Here is a 20,727-nt window from a genome sequence, read left to right as displayed (position 1 = left end):
TGTTCCAATAATGTGAACGCTGATTGGTCTATCTGGGACGGTTGCTAAAGCGATTGGTGCAGCCGCCATTGGAGGGCGTCTCGCAAATTTTTCAAACGCTAACGAGGCTCGAGGGCGAGTAGGCAAGGTGGCTGAAAGGGGAAGTTTGAGGCGAAGGCGGGACCAAGGAAACGGCAGCCCGCATTGGTTCATTAGGGGCCGAGGGGTGGCCCTTGAACCCTTCTTCCTCGTGATTAGCCCAATTCAGGAAAAAAGGGCGGGAATTTAGGAAAAGCGGCAGAAGTGCCTTCTTCGATTGGTCAAAACTGGAAAGAGGCGGAGCTCCCGCGGTAGCTGATTGGTGGGAGAGTTGGGGAGGGCGGAGCTCTGAGCCGGAGGTTTTGTTGTGAGGGTCGGTTGTCAAGCAGCGGCCAATCAGGGCAGGGGATGGAGGCAAGTGGGGGTCGCCCCTGAAGCAGAGCCTTGGCCTCGGGAGCCGCCGCTGCAGGTGGAGTGGGCCGGGGGGCGAGGAGGCGAGGGGACGGCCGGTGGGCCCCGGACCGGGCCGAGCCAGGCGGGGCCGGGCCGGGCTGCGGCGGAGAGGGTTGCGGCGCGGGGAGGTTGGCGCCCTTCCCCGCCGGCTGAGAGGAGTGGGAGGACCCGGGGCGGCAGAGGGACCAGCCTTGGCCTCGGGAGGGGCGGGACCGGCGTGGAGGCCTGAGGGCAGAACCGGGGAGGCCGGAAGCTGAGCTGGGGGTCCGCGGGAGGCTGGGGGGTGACTAGGGACGCCGGAAGCAGGAGAGTGAATGAATGGGGATCCTGGTGGCCGAGGGGAACGCGGAGGAAAGGGGGTCTGGCGAGGCAGGGGCCACGTTAGGGAGCTCAGGAGACAAGATGTGTGCGAATGGAGGACGCGGGAGGCAGGAGGGGTGGAGGACGAGAGGGGCAGGGCTGGGGGACCCAGGGGCGCAGGGGTGCGGAGGAGAGGTTTCCTGGGGAAAGGGCTGGAAGGAAGCAGGTCGGAGGCACCTTCGGGTGGCCTTTTAGGATTGAGGAGTCATACCGGCTCGTGCCCAGCACCGTCCTGGGGAATTTGGGGGACCAGGATTGGTTCCTTTGCCACAAACTCGGGGGGTTGGATCCTCGGGGCCCCGTTTGACATTCTCCCCGGAGACGACTTCAGCACCTGTCTCCGGGGTGCCTCTCATGGGCCCCCCAGCTTAGCCTTGACTCCACCCCCTCTGCATCGGGTCAGACCACACAGTGACTCTCAGAAATCTGTCTCATCTACAGCCAGCTCCTCCCATCATCCTGGCCTCTGGGAGGACCTTCCCTTCCCCTGGGTTCCAGGTCACCTTGTCTGAGGTGCCCCCGCTCCTGCTTCTCAAACCCAATTTGCAGTGCAGCTCCTGGCTTTGGTGGGTGCCTGTCTGTCTGTCTGTCTGTATCCAGTGGCCTCAGGGATGCAGGGAGCTGCAGTCTGCAAATCAGGGTCACCCCCGCCACCGCCCCCCCCCCCCCCCAGCTCCCTCCTAAGTGTTTCCTAAAAAGCCATCCCCTCTGTTTGCGTTCCAGCCCAGTGTTGAGCTGAGATGGCCCGAGCCTGACATTCCATGACCCGGGATCCGGACGGGCGCGGACAGGCTGCTGCCGTGGATGATTTAAAGCGAAGAGTTGATCCCCGAGAAAGGCATTCCCTCTGCCTGGATGTGTGGGGACTCCCTGCCGACTTGATTGGCGGATCTGGGGGGGATCCACCCCCACCCCTGGAAGAAGGCCGTCTGTTTCGTGGGTGGAGCTTCGAGTGCCAGACAGCCGGAGGATGGCCACCCCGGTGGTCACCAAGACGGCCTGGAAATTGCGTGAGTGGCTCTCCTGTCCCCCCCCCCCCCCCCCGTATCCTGTGAGCTGTTAGTTGCTGGGGGGTGGCGGGGGAGCCTGAACCCCCAGCTTTGTCTTCTATTCTTGGCACAAGGGGAGACCCCCCGGGCCTTGCAGTAAGAGCAAGATGCCAATCCTGACCTTGGCACTCAGCGGGTCACACTGGCCGGGGGACTTCACCTCCCCGGCTTCGTTTCCTGTCTGCACGGCAAGATGGTCACGTCTACGTTGCTGTGAGACTCAAGTGAGAAAACACGTATAATCCAGCACTTAGTGCAGGGTTTCCACGGAGGCTGACAGGCGGAGGCGGCGAGAGTCCTGAAAGATGTTCCTGACGCTTTCAGGCATCTCACTAGTCAGATTTCCGCCATCAGCTGAGGGCATCCTGGGACGGGGGGCCAGGGAGAGAGGGTCGGCAGAGGGACGCTGACCGGGCTCTGCGATGCGACTGAGCGTGAGCACGACCCACCGCCGCCATTACTGCCTGTGGCAGCGCCAGACCCTGATCCGAGGGCCTCTTTGTACTCCAATTACTGGGGACCCCAAAGGGTTCTTGTCCATGGGAGCTCATTATTCACCACGTCGGCAACACCGAGACGTTTCCAAACAAGAACACACAGGGCAACATGCCCTTGATGGTGATGTCATCACATCGAGCATCTTCTGGAAAACTATGTTCTTAGGAGCAAACAAAGGCGTCAAAGTCAGATACCATGTTAGTAGAAAACAGTTTTGTTCTCTTGGACCCCCTGGAAGGATCTCGAGGATCCCATGTGAGGACCGCGGCCCTCCTCGCCGGTGCCTCTGTGGGTCATTCCCCGTCTGTAGTGCCTGGTGGGTATAAACCTGGTGCCCAGACTGGTACCCTGTGCTGTGAACTGTCCCTGGGCTGTTTTCAGGAGCTGGGCAAGGCCTTCACTTTTCAACTGCGGGAACTTGGGCGAAGCTCTTTGCTGGGCCTCAGTGTCCGCGTTTGTAAAATGAGAGGTTTGGACCATTTTCAAATCGTTCCTCTAAGCCGGAGAGTTCTGGGAGAATCCTGTTACCGGCTCCCAAGGAAGGTACACTTTGGACAGCGTGGCTTTCTGTTTATTAGGGTTATGTACCTACCCCTTCAGCAGCTGGTCTTTCCTGAGCATAGAACCAGGCACGAGGGAGGCGGTCGGGGGCAAAAGAGACAAAGGTCCCTGTGAAATGGGGTCCAGAGCCTGGGAGCACGCCCCTCCATCTCCCTGAATTCTCAGCTGGGCTATGCTTTGAAGCGGTTACCTGGTGATGGAGAATGGGGTAGGGGAGTATGGTAGGCTGCCTAAACTGTGTGTGCAAAGGCCCTGAGGCAGGAGCTCAGGGCAGAACTCAGAGGAGGCCCCGGCGGCAGCACAGCCTTGGGGAGAATGTGGTGCCACAGAGGCTGGGGAGGATCCCAGCCCTTCTGACGCTTTGCTTTATCTGAAAGGCAAGGCCTGGCCATCCGGTGTTCAGGTGGGAGGTGACGTGCTCAGGCATCTGAGTTTCCGCGCACAGCACTTTAGCTGACTGAGGCCTCCTCGTTACCTCAGGGCGTCGGCATGGTAGGGTTTTCCCTCTGAGTGGGGAGACCTGTCTTGTCTACTCCTCCCTCCCAGGAGGAACTCACTCAGGGATGAGCTGGGAGACCTGGGCGGCCTCTTGGTTCCTTGCCTGTGTTCTGTTTCCTTTGGAGCATTGATGCCCCTGGGGCTGTCGTCTGCTGCCCCCACTGCTGCCCCAGCCGTCCAGGCCAGGGGCCCTTGTGGCTGCCCACGGTGACCTACGTCCCTCTGTCTGGTCAGCCCTCACACCCAGACCTCTCAGTCGGCTGCCTCTTGCCCCCCCTCCTCACCCAGCCCACCCACCTCTGCCCACCTGGGGCCCCAGTGCTCACTGTCTTCGTGTTGCCTAGTCCTTAGCCTGCCTAACAACCACAGAGCACTCACTCCCTACCCAGCAGCTCACAGGCACCTTCCCACTGAATCCTCAGCAACTCAATGAGCCAGGCACTGTTGTTATTTTTTTATTTAAAAAATATTTTTATTGATTTTAGAGACGAAGGGGGAGAGAAAAAGAAATATCAATGATGATAGAGAATCAATGATCGGCTGCCTCCTGCACGTTCCCTACTGGGGATGAAACCCGCAACCCGGGCATGTGCCCTGACCGGGAACTGAACTGTGACCTCCTGGTTCATAGGTCAACGTTCTGGCAGTGTTATTATTAACTCCACTTACCAGATGAAAAATCGAGCAGAGTCAGTCAGTAATATTACCAGTTAATGTGCAGAAAGGGGAAGAAAATCACGAGGCCTAAGGGTGAGACAGGTGTCAGTGAAGTTGAGAAACAGTCATTTCTGTCTCAGGCCCAGGCCCTACCTTGTCAGCAGGTGTCAGAGGGGGTGTCTGGGCACCAAAGGGGAGCCAAAGGGGTAGAGCCCTCGAGAGGGGCTTCTGGTGCCAGAGCCGATGGCCGAGAAGGGCCAGGCCCTCCCCTCCTCCACGTGGCCCATCAAGCCCCCTGGCTGTGGCCTGACTGTCTTCCCCTCTGCCCTTTCCTGTGTAGAGGAAATCGTCGCCCACGCCAGCAATGTGTCCTCACTGGTGCTGGGCAAAGGCTCCGGGCGGCTGCTGGCGACAGGAGGGGATGACTGCCGTGTCAACCTGTGGTCCATCAACAAGCCCAACTGCATCATGGTGAGCCTCACCGGCCAGGGGGGCAGGGGCAAGGGGCGGGAGGGGACTGTGGGCAGGATGGGGTAGTGGTGGGTGAGGCAACATGTCCTCTGGGTGCCCGTCCCGAGGGTGGGGACACAGCACAGCATCCATGCCTCCCCCAGCTGTCGGCTCAGGAAGGCCCAGGGCAACCCCAGATGGCAGCGACAGTGGCCCGTCCTCGGGAATGGGGTGTCACCTGGCTGTGGACAGCACGCCTGGGAGCCTGCGTGAGGCTAAAGGAGTGGAGCCTGCCCCGCCCTGCCCAGGGCCCGTCCACCCACCGGCAGCTGTGTGTGGGGTGACTGACACATTCCCACCTCGTTCCACTGAAGGATCTCAGGCGCCTGCCTGGAGTGGGCAGAGAGCTGGTTCTTTATCAGACTCCCCTGGCTGCACAGCTACATTCAGTGCTGAAAAGTGTTCCAAAACAGGAAACCATGAAGAAGGAAAAATATGAAAATGAAAGATACATAGTCCCGTTATCCAGGACCACTGCAGTCGGCTTTTGGTCTGTGTCCTTGTGGGTGCTGATATACACAGACATGCACATGCACACATGTGCAGACTTGTGCATTTATGTCACATACACATGCCAACATACACACATGTGCACACACAGAAATAAATAGCAGTAGATTTCTAGAATGCTCTCTCACTGTCCTGTGGCCTGGTTTTTAAAAAATACAATATGTAAGCATTTTCTTGTGTCAGAAAATCTCCTTTAATGGCATGATTTGTAATGGCTTTGTGGGGTGCCATGGAGTGAGCTGGCATTGGCGTGGCCCTGCCCTTTTCCCAGCATGGAGGTCACTTGCAGCCTTTCGGCTCTGCTCAGCCACGTGGTAAACATCCCCACCTGCTGAATCTGTGAGCAGATCTGTGATGGTTGCATTAAATCTGAGGGTGTGCACTTTTCACAAGGCTTTCAAGACCTGTTGTCAAATTGCCCTCCAGAAATCCATTCACATTCCCACCAGGAGCACGGGCCTCGCTCTCTCCCCACACAGCCCCCCAGCACGGGGTGGTATCGCACTCTTGACTCTTGGCCAAGTCAGGATAAAGAATAAACAGGAGGTGGTACTTATTAGTAGAGACTTAATCAGCTCATTGACTTGGAGATTCATCAGAGAACCGAGATCTGACCCAGACCACAGCCAGAGGTCCAGACGATGGCAATTGAGTTCAGAACAGAATTGAAATCGTTTGTTTTGTTTCCCTTTGTTTTTAAGTTTAAATGTGCCCTGCCCCTGAATGACAAAGAAACGTACACAGTTTGAGAAAACTCAGCAAAGACTGACCAAAAATGACATGAAGTGAGCCCAGGCGCTCATCCTCAGAGAAGCACGGGACAGTTTGGGGTCGAGACTTACCTCCTCACACCTGGTGCAGCCACAGGCCCCCATGGGCCTCAGCCGAGCTCCCTCCTTCCCCCACACTCTCCACAGACCAGGCCTTGCAGGGCCTCAAATTTGCCAAGTTCTTTCTCACCTCAGGTCTGTGCTCTTGCGGCTCCCTCGGCGGCAGTTCACTGTGACCTATTTCTGTGCATTTTGGAGTGTGTGACCTCATGTTCAACATCCAGATGATACTCGGTCAACAGTGAAACATCTTCCTTCCCCTACCCCCTCCTCCCTCCCTGGAGGCAGCCTCGCTCCTGCTTCCTGTCCTTCCATCCTTCCAGAAGGACTTCCTACATTCAGGAGCGGATGTTCATGTCTGCTTCCCTCCCCGCTTTAACCAGTGGCTTCACACTGTACACACTGTCTCCATCTCTTTCCACCTGTGTGTGTCATGGAGGTTAGTCTGGACCATAGGCTGCGGTTGCCCCGTTCGTTTTCATGCTGAATGAATAGCATCCATTGCATGGGTGACCATGATGACAGTGTCCGGTGACGGGTATTTGTATTGTTTCCGGCCTTTGGTCCAAGAGATTCGCTGCAGTGAGTGACCTTGGGTGTGTTGTACACGTGTCCCGCGTGTGCGGGAATGGGCGTTTCTCAGTGTGGGTGGACGTGCCCAGTTGTCCTCCGTGGAGTGCGTACCCAGGGATACTCTGCCGGTGACATTTGAGAGTCGGACCAGCTGCTTGTAGCCGTCTGGCCTTGGGGAGGTTCCACTGAGGAGCAGTTATCCCTACTGTCCCCAACCCCCAGGGGGAAGGGTCTCGGCAAACACTGATGGTGTCACTATGATGCCTTGGGGGGGGCAGTGCTGGGTGGGAGTGACAGGCACCATGGGTTCCAGATCCGGCCTCTCCAGAAAGCTGGAAACTCCGGCACTTTCCTCCTCTCCCTCCTGGCTCAGCCTGGCCCAGCTCCCCAGCTCTGAGTTGGGGGAGACTCTGTTTGTCAGCAAAGTCACTCCCAAGCTGCAGGTTCTGAGAGCCCCCTCCTGGGAGTGTGGCTGGGTCCTCCAGCGGGGACAGCGCCCGGGGACCCAGGCATTTCGGGGGGAGAGAGGGGTGCCGCTGAGAGCCCGCCTCACTTCTGCCATGGTTCCCCTCCTGAGGGGCGTGGCCAGCAGAGCGTGAGATGGCACAGAGCCCGTGGGCCGTGGTTTGGACTCAGGCTAAAGGGTCAGCTGCCCCCCCAAGGGGCCCAGGGCCATTTCTGCAGGTGGCGTCTGTCAGGAGCACAGTGAGCAGTGGCGGGGGTTGGAGTGTGACGGGGTCCGGCCCACATTTAGCCCTGCGAGCTGAGGCCGGAGAAGCGGCTGCTCAGCCGTCCGTCTCTTGGGCCACTTCTCGCTGACACACTTCCTGGGGACCCATAATTTGGGGCAGCAGCTGGAGGTCTGTCCACGAAGTGCACTGAAGCTGCCACCCTCTCTCCACAGAGCCTGACGGGTCACACGTCCCCAGTGGAGAGTGTCCGCCTCAACACCCCCGAGGAGCTCATTGTGGCCGGCTCCCAGTCGGGCTCCATCCGCGTCTGGGACCTGGAAGCTGCCAAAAGTAGGTGTCTGCGCTCAATGCCCCTTCCCCAATGCCCCCTGCCCACTGCACCCTGCAGTCTCGGGCTCCTGACCCGTCGCTTCCTCCGGGAAGCCCGTCCTGACTAGGTGGGGTGCTTCCGTCCTGGGACACTGGCCAGAGTGGTGACCCCGCCCGCCCCCATCTCTGAATGCTGGCACCAAGGAGGCGCCTGGTAAATGTCTGAGTGGACAGCTGTGTGGATGGGTGTGTGGGTATCTTTGTGGATTCAGAACCTGGCAGGACATCAGGTGCCACCAGGGGCCACACAGGAGCGAGGTGGCGTGTGGGGCACACTGGGGAGCGGGTGGCCGTACAGGGCAGCCCCCCCTCAGCGTCGGCTCACTGCCGCCTGCAGGATGGGCTGGGCGGCCAGCCCTCTGGTTCCTGCGCTGTTTGTTGTAGTTTAGTTCTCGCCTTTATAGGAGTCAGAGTGTAAGGAGGCAGGTACCGGTGGTTGTACAGACATTCACAATGAAAAGAGGAAGCCTTTCCCACTCCTTCCCCTTCTCAGAGGCCTCAGCCTCTGCCCTCTAACCTGGTGTTTTGCTCAGTCCCTCCATCTTTCTAAACAACATGGTTATGCTGTAGTTTCTTCCTGAAAGCACTGCATATGTTAGCACAGAAAACTGTGCCGGCCAACCCTGAGAGGCCCAAGGACAGCCCGTGGGCTCACGGTTCGCTGCTCGCCGCTGGTCTGGACTTCAGCGTGCGGGTGGGGGCCACCGCTGGAGGGGAGAGGAAACAGTGGCGTGGGGTTGCCAAGGCTGCTTTTCCCAGAATTGAGGCCCCCCCCCCCCCCCCCCCCGCCGTCCCCCCATGCCCGGCTGAGACTTGCAGGTCTCCGGGCTCCTCCAGTGATGCGTGCTGTGCCTCTGCTGCAGGACGGTGGCTGTCAGCCACACACACTCAGCGGCCAGGGTCATTCTGCCAAGGGCAGTGGTCTTGTGTAGGTGGCTCTACAGGAAGATGGTGCCCCAGGCCTCATGGGTGCTGCTGGCCCCCCTGGTGTGGGCTGCATGCTTAGCGTCTCAGAATGCTCCCACTGCCTGGCCACACGCGGGACCCACAGCATCTGTGCTGGGGCATCGCTGGACCCAAGGGGCCAGGGTGGAACCAGCAGAGACAGCAGAAAGGCTCGGTGGAAGGCAGTTCTCCACCTGGAAGCCTCTGCCTGGACCCGAATCCCAGCGGACGGCACCCGCCATTCACCGTGCGCTGGGGAGCAGGGGACAAAGGGAAGACGGGGCGCTGTGCATTCTCAGACACAGCCACTTCACGTGTAAGGGAAGCGTGAGCGCTCCCCAAGGTGGGCACGGAGTGGAAAGAAACTGAAGACCTCTGTCTGGAATTCCTGGGCGTGGAGTCCCCACAATGGCTGCTCGCAGGCTCGTTACAAACACATGGCCCAGACCCCACTCCCAGCGAACATGGCTCAGAAGTGGGGTAGGCCCAGGACCTGGCTTTCAGTGAGCCACCAGGGGACTCTGACGCAGAGCCAGGCTGGGAGGCCCCCTTATTTGTCAGATGGGCACACGGAGCCTCCGTGAGGACCCTCTGGCTGGGGGTGGCGGAGGCTGGGACTGGAATCCTGAAGTCAGAGCTCCCATCCCCGCGCTCTCCACTGTCATCTGGTGCCTCAGTTTGGGGAGTTTCTCCGAAGGGGGAGCGGCTTGCCCTCAGCAGCCACAGCAGGAAGAGCTGAGACCTCGGGCCCATCGTGGCGTGGCAGTGACAGGCCACAGAAGGGGTTCACGTCGGTTGCTCTGAAGGCAGCCCATCACTGGAGGGTTTCGGGAAGGATGAGCAGCTGCTTGGCTGGGAGGTTCCCGCATGGGGTACACACCCCAGAGCCCTCCTCTGCAGCTCCTGTGACCCGGCCTTTCCTCCTGGGACAGAAGAGCGAGGGCAGAAGTCACGCCGGAAGAATGTGGTCCTGCCTGCTTTCCATGGCACAGCCAGAGGGCGAGGGTGGGTCAGCGGGGATCCCACGAAGCCGGCCCACGCAGGGCGGGGCGCGCCACATCCTCTCGGGGCGGGGCAGGATTTCAGAAACCTTGCTGTGGGATGCAGAGCCCGTGGGCTGAAGCAGGAGCCAGCAGTCTGCCCCCCTCCAGGCCCTGGACCGGGCAGCGTGTGCCCGAGGCCGCCTTGACCAGAAACGCGGTGCTGAGCCCCGGTGGCATGTGACCACCTTGAAGAGAGCTCGCTACCTCCCAGCACCCGCTTCACCTTGGCTCACACCTCAGGATGGCTGGGCCCCTGTCCCTGTCTGCCCCAGCTCTCACGGGGGATCAGTTTCATGCAGACAGTAAATTATAAATCTTTTAGAAAGCAAGACACACGAGGCCAGAACGAGGAGACAAATTTGATTTGTACCAGAGACAAACACGGTTTGCCTGTGGGCTGAGTTGGGCTATGGAGCTGCCTACAGAACCTTGAAAGGTGGGAGTCATGGTTTCCTGAGGAAACAGGAGATCTGCCCCCCCACCCCTGAGGTTCTGAGGCCAGCATGTCCCCCGTGTCCTCTCAGTCCTCACAGCCTGTCCTCACAGCCACCTCCCTCCAGGGCTACACCTGGCGCACCCTCCACTCGCCCTACTTGGGGGGGGGGGAGGTGCTTTGCCCACCACTGCCCTTTGCCTGATATCTCCCTCCCCCCTTTGCTCTCAAAAACACACTGGGATAAGCCCAGAGCAAAAGCTGGGGGCTGCGATGCATTTCCCGGAGGTTCAGGTAGTATCAGAGGAAAATAGGGAAATTAGCTGTTAGGGTGGTAGGACCCTGGCTGATTTTCACCCCAATTTTTAAAATCCGTGTTATTCTTCAGTATTAAAGCCCCCACACAAGCACAACAGCCTTTCTGCACTAGCCGTCTTGTTTGCTCTCAAGCCAGCGTCTCTGCTTCTCTTGTTAGTTCTTCGCACACTCGTGGGACACAAGGCCAACATCTGCAGCCTGGATTTCCACCCCTATGGCGAGTTTGTGGCCTCGGGTTCCCAGGACACCAACATCAAGGTGAGATGCCCCTCAGCCCTGTGTCTCCGCTGGCTGGCAGCGGGACGGCATGTCCTGCCTGAGGGGTGGGTTTTCAGCTCCTTGTGGGGGTGTCTTCTCTGTGCGGCAACGTTCACACCCTCCTAGAGAAGGGAGGTGTGACATTTCTGCTTGGAATTCCCAGTTTCATTTATTTTTTTTAAAAAAATGTTTTTATTGATTTCAGAGAGGAAGGGAGAGGGAGAGAGAGAGAAAAACTGATGAGAATCATTGATCAGCTGCCTCCTGCATGCCCCCTACTTGGGATTAAGCACACAACCCAGGCATGTGCCCCACCTGGGAATTGAACCATGATCTCCTGGTTCATAGGTCAATGCTCAATCAGAGTCACGCCGGCCAAGCGGAATTCCCAGCTTTAGTGAGCAGTTTCCAGACCTCTGTCATTTTGGGGTGTAATGACTTGGAGGCACCCAGGTCCCTTCTCTGTTCACAGCCACACCCTGGCCTCCGGCCCAGGCTTTAGGCCCCCTACCCTAAGCCCAGCCTTGGTTGTACCTGTGCTGACTGCCCCTCTGCTCCTCTCCCCGCAGCTCTGGGACATCAGGAGGAAAGGCTGTGTCTTCCGGTACAGGGTAAGGAAGGCCCCTCTGTGGTCATTTCACAGCTCTATGCAGGCATGGAGCATGTGGTGCCCACTGGCAGGGGCTGGAGGGCATTGCCGTCCAACATGGGGGAGAGCGTGAGAAACGTGAATCGAGCAGAGCGGGGTGCTGTGCGTGGTCCACCTGGACCGCCAGTTCTCCACGAATCCCCCAGAACCCTGCTCACCAAACCACTGTGCTCCGTGCCTGGTTTTACAGGCAGGTAGCCGGTGTGGTCATGGGAGGGATGCCTGTTCATAGGGGTTTGGAAGCACTAAGTTTAACAGAATTATTTTTAGAGATTTTTATTTTATTATTTTATTTTTAGAGGTTTTTAGACCCTTTGACATGAAGAGAGGGCACTTAACTCTAAAAAGCAGCATAAGACTGACCATGCAGTCTTGGTTTCCTGGAGCCCCTGCAGGCCTGGGAGTCCACGGTCCCCCTGGGAAGTGTCCCTCTGTGGCGTCTCCTACATGTCTTCGCCTCATTGCCTGCACCCCAGGACGCACTGCTTGTCGAAGGCCGGGGTGGAGTGGGGTGGTGGGGAGGGAGGGTCCTGGGCCAGGCCCCGAGGGTGAGCCCGGTGCTCTGTCCTCCTCAGGGGCACAGCCAGGCCGTGCGGTGTCTCCGGTTCAGCCCCGACGGGAAGTGGTTGGCATCGGCTGCAGATGACCACACAGTGAAGGTAGCTCCCGGCCGGACCCGGGCCCAGGGCTGGGGCCTGGCGGCTACTGGTCACACTCAGGCTGGTCCCCATCGCCCTCCTTGGGGTTGCTGTCCCAAGCTGTGCGGATGGGAAGGTGGTGTGTGGACAGAGCTTGGGCTGGACCGGAGGGAGAGCGGGCGGCTGCGGTGCCCGGCCTGGTCCTGACCTCCACCCGCCCTGCCCTAGCTCTGGGATCTGACTGCCGGCAAGATGATGTCCGAGTTCCCTGGCCACACGGGGCCCGTCAACGTGGTGGAGTTTCACCCCAACGAGTACCTCCTGGCTTCCGGCAGCTCTGACAGGTGAGAAGGAGAAGCAGGGCCCGTCGCCTGTGACTGCCGCTCCTCACATCTCTGCCTGAGTGTATGTATATCTGTCCCCATCTGTCTCTGTCCCAGGGTGTCATATGCCTGATGGGCCTCTGTAGGCTGAGCAACTGCCAGCCCAAGATGGGACTTTGGTTCCCAGCCTGTGTCCTGGGCTTTCAAGGGCATGTCCAGTCTAAGGCCCATGTTGGCCTCCCACTGTGTCCCCTCCCCCTGCCTGTCCAGGGCCAGCCCTGGCCCAAGGCATTGCTCTTATTGGCCCTGAGGGGTGCGGGGGGCGGGGGGGCGGGTAATAGGGGGAGAGAAGGTCCTGTGTGGAGCCAGGGCTCTGGCTTCCCAGCACAGCCTGGCTGCCTTTGCAGGACCATCCGCTTCTGGGACCTGGAGAAATTCCAGGTGGTGAGCTGCATCGAAGGGGAGCCGGGGCCTGTCAGGTACACAGGCCACTGGGCGGTGGGCAGTCCTGCCCGGGAATGAGGTGTGGATGCGGGTGGGCTTTCCCTCTCGGCTTCTGCTCCCTCCTGTCCCGGGCTCCCCGCAGCCTCCCCGGGTTCCTGGGACCCATGGACCTCTCTCGCCTGCCCAGGAGCATCCTCTTCAACCCCGACGGCTGCTGCCTGTACAGCGGCTGCCAGGACTCGTTGCGCGTCTACGGCTGGGAGCCCGAGCGCTGCTTTGACGTGGTCCTCGTCAACTGGGGCAAGGTGGCCGACCTGGCCATCTGCAACAACCAGCTGGTGAGGCCGCCGCCCGCACCCGCCCTCCCTCCGTCTGCCCAGCTGCTCCCACAAGCCCAGCAGGACCCACTCCCACTGGCCCTGCTGGGATCCTGGCCACCCATCCCCTAGCCGCTGCTCTGCCGCTTCCTGCAGATAGGCGTGGCCTTCGCCCAGAGCAACGTCTCCTCTTACGTGGTGGACCTGACCCGGGTCACCAGGACAGGCACGGTGGCCCAGGACCCCGTGCAGGACAGCCGGCTCCTGACGCAGCAGCCGCCCCTCCCCACCGCCCCCCTGCGGCGCATCTACGAGCGGCCCAGCACAACCTGCAGCAAGCCTCAGAGGTGGGCTCGGGGCTCGCGGGGCACAGGACACGGGTCTGACCCTGGGAAAGCTTTGGGGGACCCAGCCTGGCCTCACTGGCCCGTCCGTCCTCCTCGTGCCGCCCGCAGGGTGAAGCAGAACTCTGAGAGCGAGCGCCGCAGCCCCAGCAGCGAGGACGACCGGGACGAGCGGGAGTCTCGTGCGGAGATTCAGAACGCGGAGGACTACAACGAGATCTTCCAGCCCAAGAACAGCATCAGTGAGGCCCGGCTCCCCCCCCCCCCCCCCCCCCCGTGAACCCTGGCACCCCACCTGTGAAATGATGCAGATGATCCTTTCTGGGGACGGCATCCATGCAGCTCCCTTAGTTCCTAACCCACACACACCGGGCCAGCTCTCTCCCCAGGAACTCTAGGCCCGGGCAGAGCCCTGGCAGCCACTCAGTGCCCTGCCCACCACAGGGGCGAATGGGCGGGAAGGGGCGGGACTGGGGGTTTGTGGGCCGGGACAGGGTCGCAGGTGTGCAGCTGCATGCCAGGAAACCACCTTCCATCCCCCAAGTCCTGACGGCCCTGGGGACGCAGACAGGAACCCTGGGCAGCTGACACGAGTCCCCAACCCCTCTCCCCTCTACAGGTCGGACACCACCTCGAAGAAGCGAGCCCTTCCCAGCACCCCCAGAGGATGGTGAGTCGGGGTGGGGCAGAGCTGGGCTCCCAGCTCCTCAGTCCTCTCCCCTCCGAGCCCTTGCCCTCCCCTGTGGCACCGATTCAGCCTCTGCCGCCCACTCAGGAGCACCTACTATCTGCCAAGCCCCAGGCTCGTCCCTGGTGGTTGGAGTGAACAGGGCAGGCAGGTGCTCCTCTCAAGCCCACAGATGAGTCCAGAAACTGGACATGTGCTGTGGAGGGACAGACTGGGCCCGCTGTAGATGGGGGCCTTGTGGCTCTCAGCCCCTCACCACCAGCGCCCCCGGCACACACATTCCTAGTGAGCTGGCAGATCGCCCCACCCTGGAGCTCCCTGGTCCCATCGACTCACAGGGCTAGATGCCTGCTTTCTGCCAAGCCTGGGATTGGGTAGGTAGAAAGTCGGGGACAGCCCAGCCCCTGCCCTTAGGCCTCCCCAGGACCCACACTGCTGACGTCTTCCTCCCCGCTGCCCGCTGGCTCCTGCCCTGTCCCCCTAGGTTACAGATGGGGTCCAGAGTCCCACCCTGCCTTCTTCCTGACCAGAAATCTTTTCCTTCTGCCTCCAGATGTGGCCACAGCCAAGGAGGCAGCAAAGCCCAGCCCAGCCATGGACACGCAGTTCCCGGTGCCAAACGTATGTGTGGGTAGAGGGCGTGTGTGAGACTCAGAGGGGCTGGAGCCCTGAACCAGGGTGAGGGGCCTCCCATCTGGGGGGCAGAGAGGGAGCCCTCAGGCTGGCTGTCCGCTGAGCCTCCGATCCCTCCAGCTCGAGGTCCCACCCTGGTCCCAGGTCGTCACTTCCACCCCCGCGCCCAAGGCTGAGCCTGCCATCATCCCTGCCACCCGGAACGAGCCCATTGGCCTGAAGGCCTCCGACTTCCTGCCTGTGAGTGTGGGCCCAGCCCAGGGTGGGGGGAGGCCCGTGGGCAAGGGCAGAGCTTCGCTGCCAGCATCTGGGCCTGTCCCACAGGCTGTGAAGATCCCCCAGCAGACAGAGCTGGTCGACGAGGATGCCATGTCGCAAATCCGCAAAGGCCACGACACCATGTGTGTGGTGCTCACCAGCCGCCACAAGAACTTGGACACCGTGAGGGCCGTGTGGACCACAGGCGACATCAAGGCAAGCGCCTGCCCCTGCCCTGGGCTTAGGGCAGAACCGAGAAGAGGGCCACAGGAACTGGCCAGTGGGGGGCAGGCAGTCCGTCACCACACTGTGGTTGACTTGATCTCTTCCATTCTCATCACAAGCTGCCATTTATTGCACACCTATGCCTGGGCCTGGCCTGTGCTGATCATCTCAGGTGGCTTTATCACTACCCCACAATAAGGCCCATCACCACACACACCCAGCAGGGGCCCTCTCCCTGTCCTCTGTCATCTCAGGTGTCTTTATCACTACCCCACAATAAGGCCCATCACCACACACACCCAGCAGGGGCCCTCTCCCTGTCCTCTGTCATCTCAGGTGTCTTTATCACTACCCCACAATAAGGCCTATCACCACACCACACACACCCGGCAGGGGCCCTCTCCCTGTCCTCTGTCATCTCAGGTGGCTTTATCACTACCCCACAATAAGGCCCATCACCACACCACACACACCCGGCAGGGGCCCTCTCCCTGTCCTGACGGGCGCTCTGTTTGCACAGACGTCGGTGGACTCGGCCGTAGCCATCAATGACCTGTCGGTGGTGGTGGACCTCCTTAACATCGTCAACCAGAAAGCGTAAGTGGCTGCAGGGAGTGAATGGGTGGAGCGGGCAGGGCTGCGTGCTGAGGGCACCTGTCCCGGCCTCTCCCCAGCTCCCTGTGGAAGCTGGACCTGTGCACCACGGTCCTGCCGCAGATCGAGAAGCTCCTGCAGAGCAAGTATGAGAGGTACGCAGGGAAGCCCCGCCTCCTCACAGCAGGGAGGGGCAGAGGCTTGGGCAGACCCCCAGGGGGTGCCCACGGGAGGTGGCTGTGCTGCCCCCTGCAAGTTCCCGAGGCCAAGGTGGAAACAAGCCCGTGCTGCCTCTCATCCTCTGCCCCTGTCTGTGTACTTGCTGTCCGTCTGTCTGTGGCTCCATCCGTCCGCCTGCCTCTGCAGCTATGTCCAGACGGGCTGCACCTCCCTGAAGCTGATCCTACAGCGCTTTCTGCCCCTCATCACTGACATCCTGGCAGCCCCGCCCTCTGTGGGTGTTGACATCAGCCGGGAAGAGAGGTGAGGGGCCAGGCAGTGTGCCTATTAGGGCAGGGGTGCCAGGCCAGGTGAGGGCACACAGCCCACTGTTGATGGCCCTGCCGCTACAGCTTATACAGGAGGTCACTGCCTGGGACACTCAACTCAGGAGGGAGGGTGGGGTGAGTCATAGCTTGGGTTCCTCCATAGCTGGCTCTGCCCTGAGCCCGGGTGTCACCTGGCACGGCCTGGGAGCGGGGCAGGAGTGGTTAGTGCTGCCCCTCTGCCCACAGGCTGCACAAGTGCCGGCTCTGCTACAAGCAGCTCAAGAGCATCAGCGGCCTCGTCAGGACCAAGTCGGGCCTGAGTGGCCGCCACGGCAGTGCCTTCCGGGAGCTGCACCTGCTCATGGCCAGTTTGGACTGAGGAACCCAATGGTGGGGGCACCAGGCAACCCTCGGGGCCTGGCCTCCACCCCCACTCCTGTTACCTGTGCACCCACTGGCCCATGAGCTTTTGCCCTGTGGCCATCCTGGAGGCGGCAGCGCTGGCCCACTGGCCACCTCCACAGCCCTGAACTCTCAGACAACTCCTGTCCAGCTATGGCTGCCCAGCTTTGCCCAATTCTTGCTTCTTGGGGCAGCCAACCAAGCCTTGGGGCTGCTGCTGTAATTTATAAGACAGATTTTATTAAATTTGTAACTATTCCCTGGTTTTCTTGCCCGAAGGGGCATCTCTGGCCACAGGGCTCTCCCAGGTGTAGGATTGCAGGCAGAGGCCTGCACCCGGCTGTGTAGCCAGCAGGGGGCAGCAGAGTGCCAGGCCAACAGGAAAGGGCCGATTCAGACTTATTCTGGGGAAGTTTTCCCCCACGGCTGGGAGACAGGTGAGAGGCGGACCCCACCATCCCCTGTCTCAGCCACACTCCCAGCTGTCCTGTGGATGCCTCCAAGCCGACAGCTGCAGGATGCCAGGACCCCACCTCACAGACACGGCCACCACTGTGCTGCCCCAGAGCTCAGCCTGCTCCCCGCCCCCGGAGCCTTCAGGGACAGGACTGGACGAGCCGTCCCCCATCCTCCCCTGAGGTCTCTGAACACACCTCACTCCCTGCAGCACCCCCAGTGCTGGTGGCCAGGACAAGCGACCCGACCCAGTGGGTTCAGCCCCAATCGGAGGGAGGACCCCACTGGGCACAGGCTCCCTCAAGGCTAGGACCAAATTTAGGCCAACACACCCCATGGCGGGGCGGGGGAGGGGGTCCTGTAAGCCCTGGGCGAGGGTGGCGCTCACCTGTGGCCAGCTCACTCACTCGGACAAGGCCAGCGCCCAGCCATGGTTGTGCCGAGCCGTGAGGAGCCTGCATGTCCCACCTGTAAGACGGAGGTGACGACACTGTTGATGGGTCAGTCATGACGAGGGGAGGGGGGCACCGGCCCTACCCGTCGTGGATGTTCAGGCCACGCGACCCTTACTCCGGCAGGTGTGGGGCTGTGGGCGACCCACCGGCAGCACCGGCCAACACCCTGCTCCTGGGGCTCACAAGACCTGTTCTTCAGACCACACGTGTGTAAAAAGGCTTTTATTTTAATATTAAAAATGGCTAAGCTTCCAAAAGTTCTTAAATAGGCTTTCAGAGGAGCAAATGTCAGGAGGCCAGTGAGCAAGGAGCGAGCCTGGTGCCAGGCGGATGGGGGAGCAGCAGAGTCCCCGCCCCCTGGCCTCCTGCAAGCCATAAATAACCCGGCCGCCAGCAGGCAGGCCGCGCTATGTACACAACGAACACTACCCATGCCCGGTGTGGGCCCTGGAGGACTGCCCCCAGGTGCCCACCACCCAGCCCGGCCCACGGTTCCTGTGCCTCCCGGGGCTCAGCCACCCACCACAGAGGGCGCCCTGCAGGCTGGGAGGGGTGGGCCAGCCCAGGCGAGGACCACCTCCCGGCACTGACGCCCTCCCGGGACCACTCTGAGGGTCTGGGCTGCCCTTCCAGCCCACGTCGTTTGCGCCAAGAGCACAGCCGAGAGACACCGTTTCCTTGTGAACATGTTTCTCATCTCGGGAGACACAAGAGGGGCCGCCTCTCTGGCCTCCGCCTCCCAGGCTCCCAGCGCTGCGGCGGGAGCAGGCCCGCGAGGCCTCGGGACCCAGACCCTGGCACGGCAGGGCGGACGCGTCCATCACACAGGCAGCGGCCTGGACTTCCCTGCAGGGGGGAGGGGGCTCGTTAGCCTCCATTTAGAGCAGGAGGGAGCCAGGCAGAAGCACACAGACAGACAGCAGGCAGCAGGACGGACCCAGCCCTGAGCAGCAGGCTCCCGGCACAGCCCTACAACCCAAGGCAAGGTCAGGCGCGGGCAGCCCTGGGCCACTGGCCCCCACTCACCTGGAGACGGCAGCCCCAGCCTCAGGCTGAAATCAAAGCAACAGGCGACTCACTGGCGGGCTTGCCTCGGGCCAGGACCCCCATGATCCGCCGTCCCCCCCCCCCGCCCCCCGCCTTTGTACCCCAAGCACTGGCTGGGCCAGCCGTTCTCAACCTGTGGGTCGCGACCCCTTTGGGGGTCAAACGACCCTTTCACAGGGGTCGCCTAAGACCATCAGAAAATACATATATAATTACATTACGATTCATCACAGTAGCAAAATTAGAGTTATGAAGTAGCAACAAAAATAATTCTATGGTTGGGGGTCACCACAACATGAGGAACTGTACTAAAGGGTCGCGCGGCCTTAGGAAGGTTGAGAACCACTGGGCTGGGCCTTTGTGTGAGTGGGGCAAGTTGGGGGCGGGAGGCCTGGATCCCAGTCCTCTGGCCAGGCCCGCTCCTCATCTAGGACGTGGGGTGAGCCCTGCCCATCGGGGCTGGTGGCGCAGACCTGCTCTGACGGGGGCATTGCAGCCCAGCCGGGGACACTCATGTCCTGGGCCCAAGTCACCAGCCCACTCGAGCCCTTGGAGGGGGCTCTTCGGCTTCCCTCTGTGAAACGGACACAGCACCATCTGCCCCGGCTAAAGCCCAGGGCCAGGGAAGGCTGTGAAACAGGCTCTGGAGAAGTTTTAGAAACTTTTTTAAAAAGAAAAGTTTTTAAAAAGCCTGTCCGGGTAAGGGCAGTGCTGTGGCTGTGACTGGCCTGGGGGTGGCTCACCGCCCACCCGCCCGCCCCCTAAATGCTCACCCGAGGGCTGCAGCCTCCTCCGGATGGAGCCTGGGCGGCTGGAGGGCCCAGAGCCGGGGGCCGAATGGGCTCGTGTGGAGCCCGGTGGCGTCTGGCAGGCCGGCTCCCACTGTGGGCAGGGGGAGCAGGTGGGTGGGGCCCTGCTCCCTGCACCCGTCCACCACGCTTCCCTCCCCTCCCCTCCCAGCCTCCTGACAGGCTCCCGCGTCTGCAAAATGGCTGCCGTGACGGCACCACGCTTGTTATTGCGAGAGTTAAACGAGGTAACTAGTCAATGCCGAGCACCTGTGCGCCACCCCACGCCCCGCCCACCCCCAGCCGGCGGGCGACCCCACGGGCACCTCCAAGGCCAAGCACTACTTTTGCTACTGGGTTTGGGTTCAAGTTTTGGCTCCAGCCCCTCTGGCATCCCCCGCCCCCCGCCCCGCCCCAGGCTGTCACCCCTCCCCAGCCCTCCCTCCAGCCCCTGACCGGGAAGTGCCCCCCGCAGGCCTGAGCCAGCCCCCTACCTCCAGGTGTTCTTGGCTGGACCAGGACCCCAGCTCTGCCCTGCGGGCCCCGGGGCCCAGCTCCACAGAGCGCACCCTCTCAGCAAACTTGAGGGAGTAGAGGGTCTCGCTGGTGTTCTTCTCCACGGGGGACACCTAGGGGACACGAGGGCTCACTCCCCACCCCAGGCTGCTGCCCCCACAGAACGAGGGGCAGCATGCTCACCAGAGGGCGCTCACGGCCAGGGGACTCTGGCCCAAGCGAAGGAACTTGGGAGGCACACGGGGGGGGGGGGGGGGGGGGCCTGTCGGGGTGCATGTCACCGACTTTGGATCTGCTGAGGGTCCCTTCCCTGCACAGCCTGGGTACCCAGAAGGGGCCCCGGCCTTGGTGCTGGCCAAGCCCCCCCCCCACCAACCGAGGCCTCACCTGCACCACCATGAGGGTCTTGCTGTCCCCGCTAAGCGAGTCCTGCAGGAGGTAGGTGAGCTTGGAGTTGCGGAAGGGCACGTGGCCCTGGCGGGAGCGCAGCGCCGCGATGACGTCCCCCAGGGCCGACAGCGACTTGTTGATGTGCTGCGCCTCCCGCAGGCGGCTGCCCTCGGCCCCAGACTTGCCCACGCGCTCCGAGCCAGCCAAGTCCACCAGGTTCAGCTTCCCTGTGGGAGGGCGCTGGGCAGGTCAAGGGCGCCCCAGAGGCGGGCGTGGGGGGCAGGGGCTGGGCAGGCCGCCCCGGGCCCTCCCTCACCCGTGGTGCGGAGGCCGGTGCTGCAGTCCACGCCCCGCACGGTCACGATGAGCAGTGCGTGCGAGCGGGAGCTGTGCTCGTTCAGGTTGGTGAACTCCGTGGTGCGGTTGGTGTGGCCGAACTCAAACACCTGGGGGCGGGCGGGCAGAGGTCCAGACAGGGCTGAGCGGGGCCTTGGGAT

At 61.4% G+C, this 20,727-nt stretch overlaps 2 protein-coding genes across 18 annotated transcripts in view; one reads left to right on the top strand and one right to left on the bottom strand.

The window, feature by feature from the left end:
• Window positions 1-338: 338 nt before the first annotated feature.
• Window positions 339-16,837, top strand: KATNB1 (katanin regulatory subunit B1). 9 transcript variants are annotated; one of them, XM_036345288.1, is made up of 20 exons: window positions 339-487; window positions 1,555-1,841; window positions 4,435-4,565; window positions 7,422-7,539; window positions 10,475-10,575; window positions 11,145-11,186; window positions 11,800-11,883; window positions 12,091-12,206; window positions 12,593-12,664; window positions 12,817-12,967; window positions 13,103-13,293; window positions 13,402-13,532; window positions 13,910-13,960; window positions 14,532-14,599; window positions 14,732-14,851; window positions 14,936-15,085; window positions 15,615-15,691; window positions 15,769-15,843; window positions 16,055-16,171; window positions 16,423-16,837. In XM_036345288.1, exons 2-20 carry the CDS (start codon window positions 1,802-1,804, stop codon window positions 16,553-16,555), a joined length of 1,968 nt encoding a protein of 655 aa, XP_036201181.1. In that variant the 5' UTR covers window positions 339-487; window positions 1,555-1,801; the 3' UTR covers window positions 16,556-16,837. The 9 variants fall into 9 exon arrangements, with proteins under 9 accessions (XP_036201181.1, XP_036201176.1, XP_036201177.1 ...); XM_036345283.1 differs by having other exon boundaries at window positions 10,388-10,575; window positions 14,732-15,085; XM_036345284.1 differs by lacking the exon at window positions 339-487 and adding an exon at window positions 1,008-1,397 and having other exon boundaries at window positions 10,388-10,575; window positions 14,732-15,085.
• An 857-nt stretch (window positions 16,838-17,694) lies between these two features.
• KIFC3 (kinesin family member C3) overlaps window positions 17,695-20,727 on the bottom strand; it is a 42,072-nt gene continuing 39,039 nt past the window's right edge. For 8 of the 9 annotated variants that reach the window (XM_036345267.1, XM_036345269.1, XM_036345272.1 and 5 more), the window contains 5 exons: window positions 20,547-20,676; window positions 20,228-20,457; window positions 19,819-19,953; window positions 19,310-19,418; window positions 17,695-18,335 (listed from right to left, as the gene is read on the bottom strand). In XM_036345267.1, coding sequence (XP_036201160.1) covers window positions 18,310-18,335; window positions 19,310-19,418; window positions 19,819-19,953; window positions 20,228-20,457; window positions 20,547-20,676 — 630 coding nt within the window. In that variant the 3' untranslated portion in view covers window positions 17,695-18,309. Of the gene's footprint in view, window positions 18,336-18,515; window positions 18,542-19,309; window positions 19,419-19,818; window positions 19,954-20,227; window positions 20,458-20,546; window positions 20,677-20,727 lie in introns of all 9 variants that reach the window. The other variant, XM_036345268.1, reaches the window with a different exon arrangement.

The sequence above is a fragment of the Myotis myotis genome, unplaced genomic scaffold (assembly GCF_014108235.1).
Source record: "Myotis myotis isolate mMyoMyo1 unplaced genomic scaffold, mMyoMyo1.p scaffold_m19_p_19, whole genome shotgun sequence".
In the NCBI taxonomy this organism is placed as follows: domain Eukaryota; kingdom Metazoa; phylum Chordata; class Mammalia; order Chiroptera; family Vespertilionidae; genus Myotis; species Myotis myotis.
Note: the sequence above shows the minus strand (reverse complement) of the source record. Positions and strands in the feature narration are given on the sequence as shown.

Coding starts and splice junctions, on each gene's coding strand:
- KATNB1 (XM_036345279.1), top strand. CDS start 2,574: ATGTTAGTAGAAAACAGTTTTGTTCTCTTGGACCCCCTGGAAGGATCT. Junction 15,692..15,768: donor AACATCGTCAACCAGAAAGC/GTAAGTGGCTGC, acceptor GCCTCTCCCCAG/CTCCCTGTGGAAGCTGGACC. Junction 16,172..16,422: donor GACATCAGCCGGGAAGAGAG/GTGAGGGGCCAG, acceptor CTCTGCCCACAG/GCTGCACAAGTGCCGGCTCT.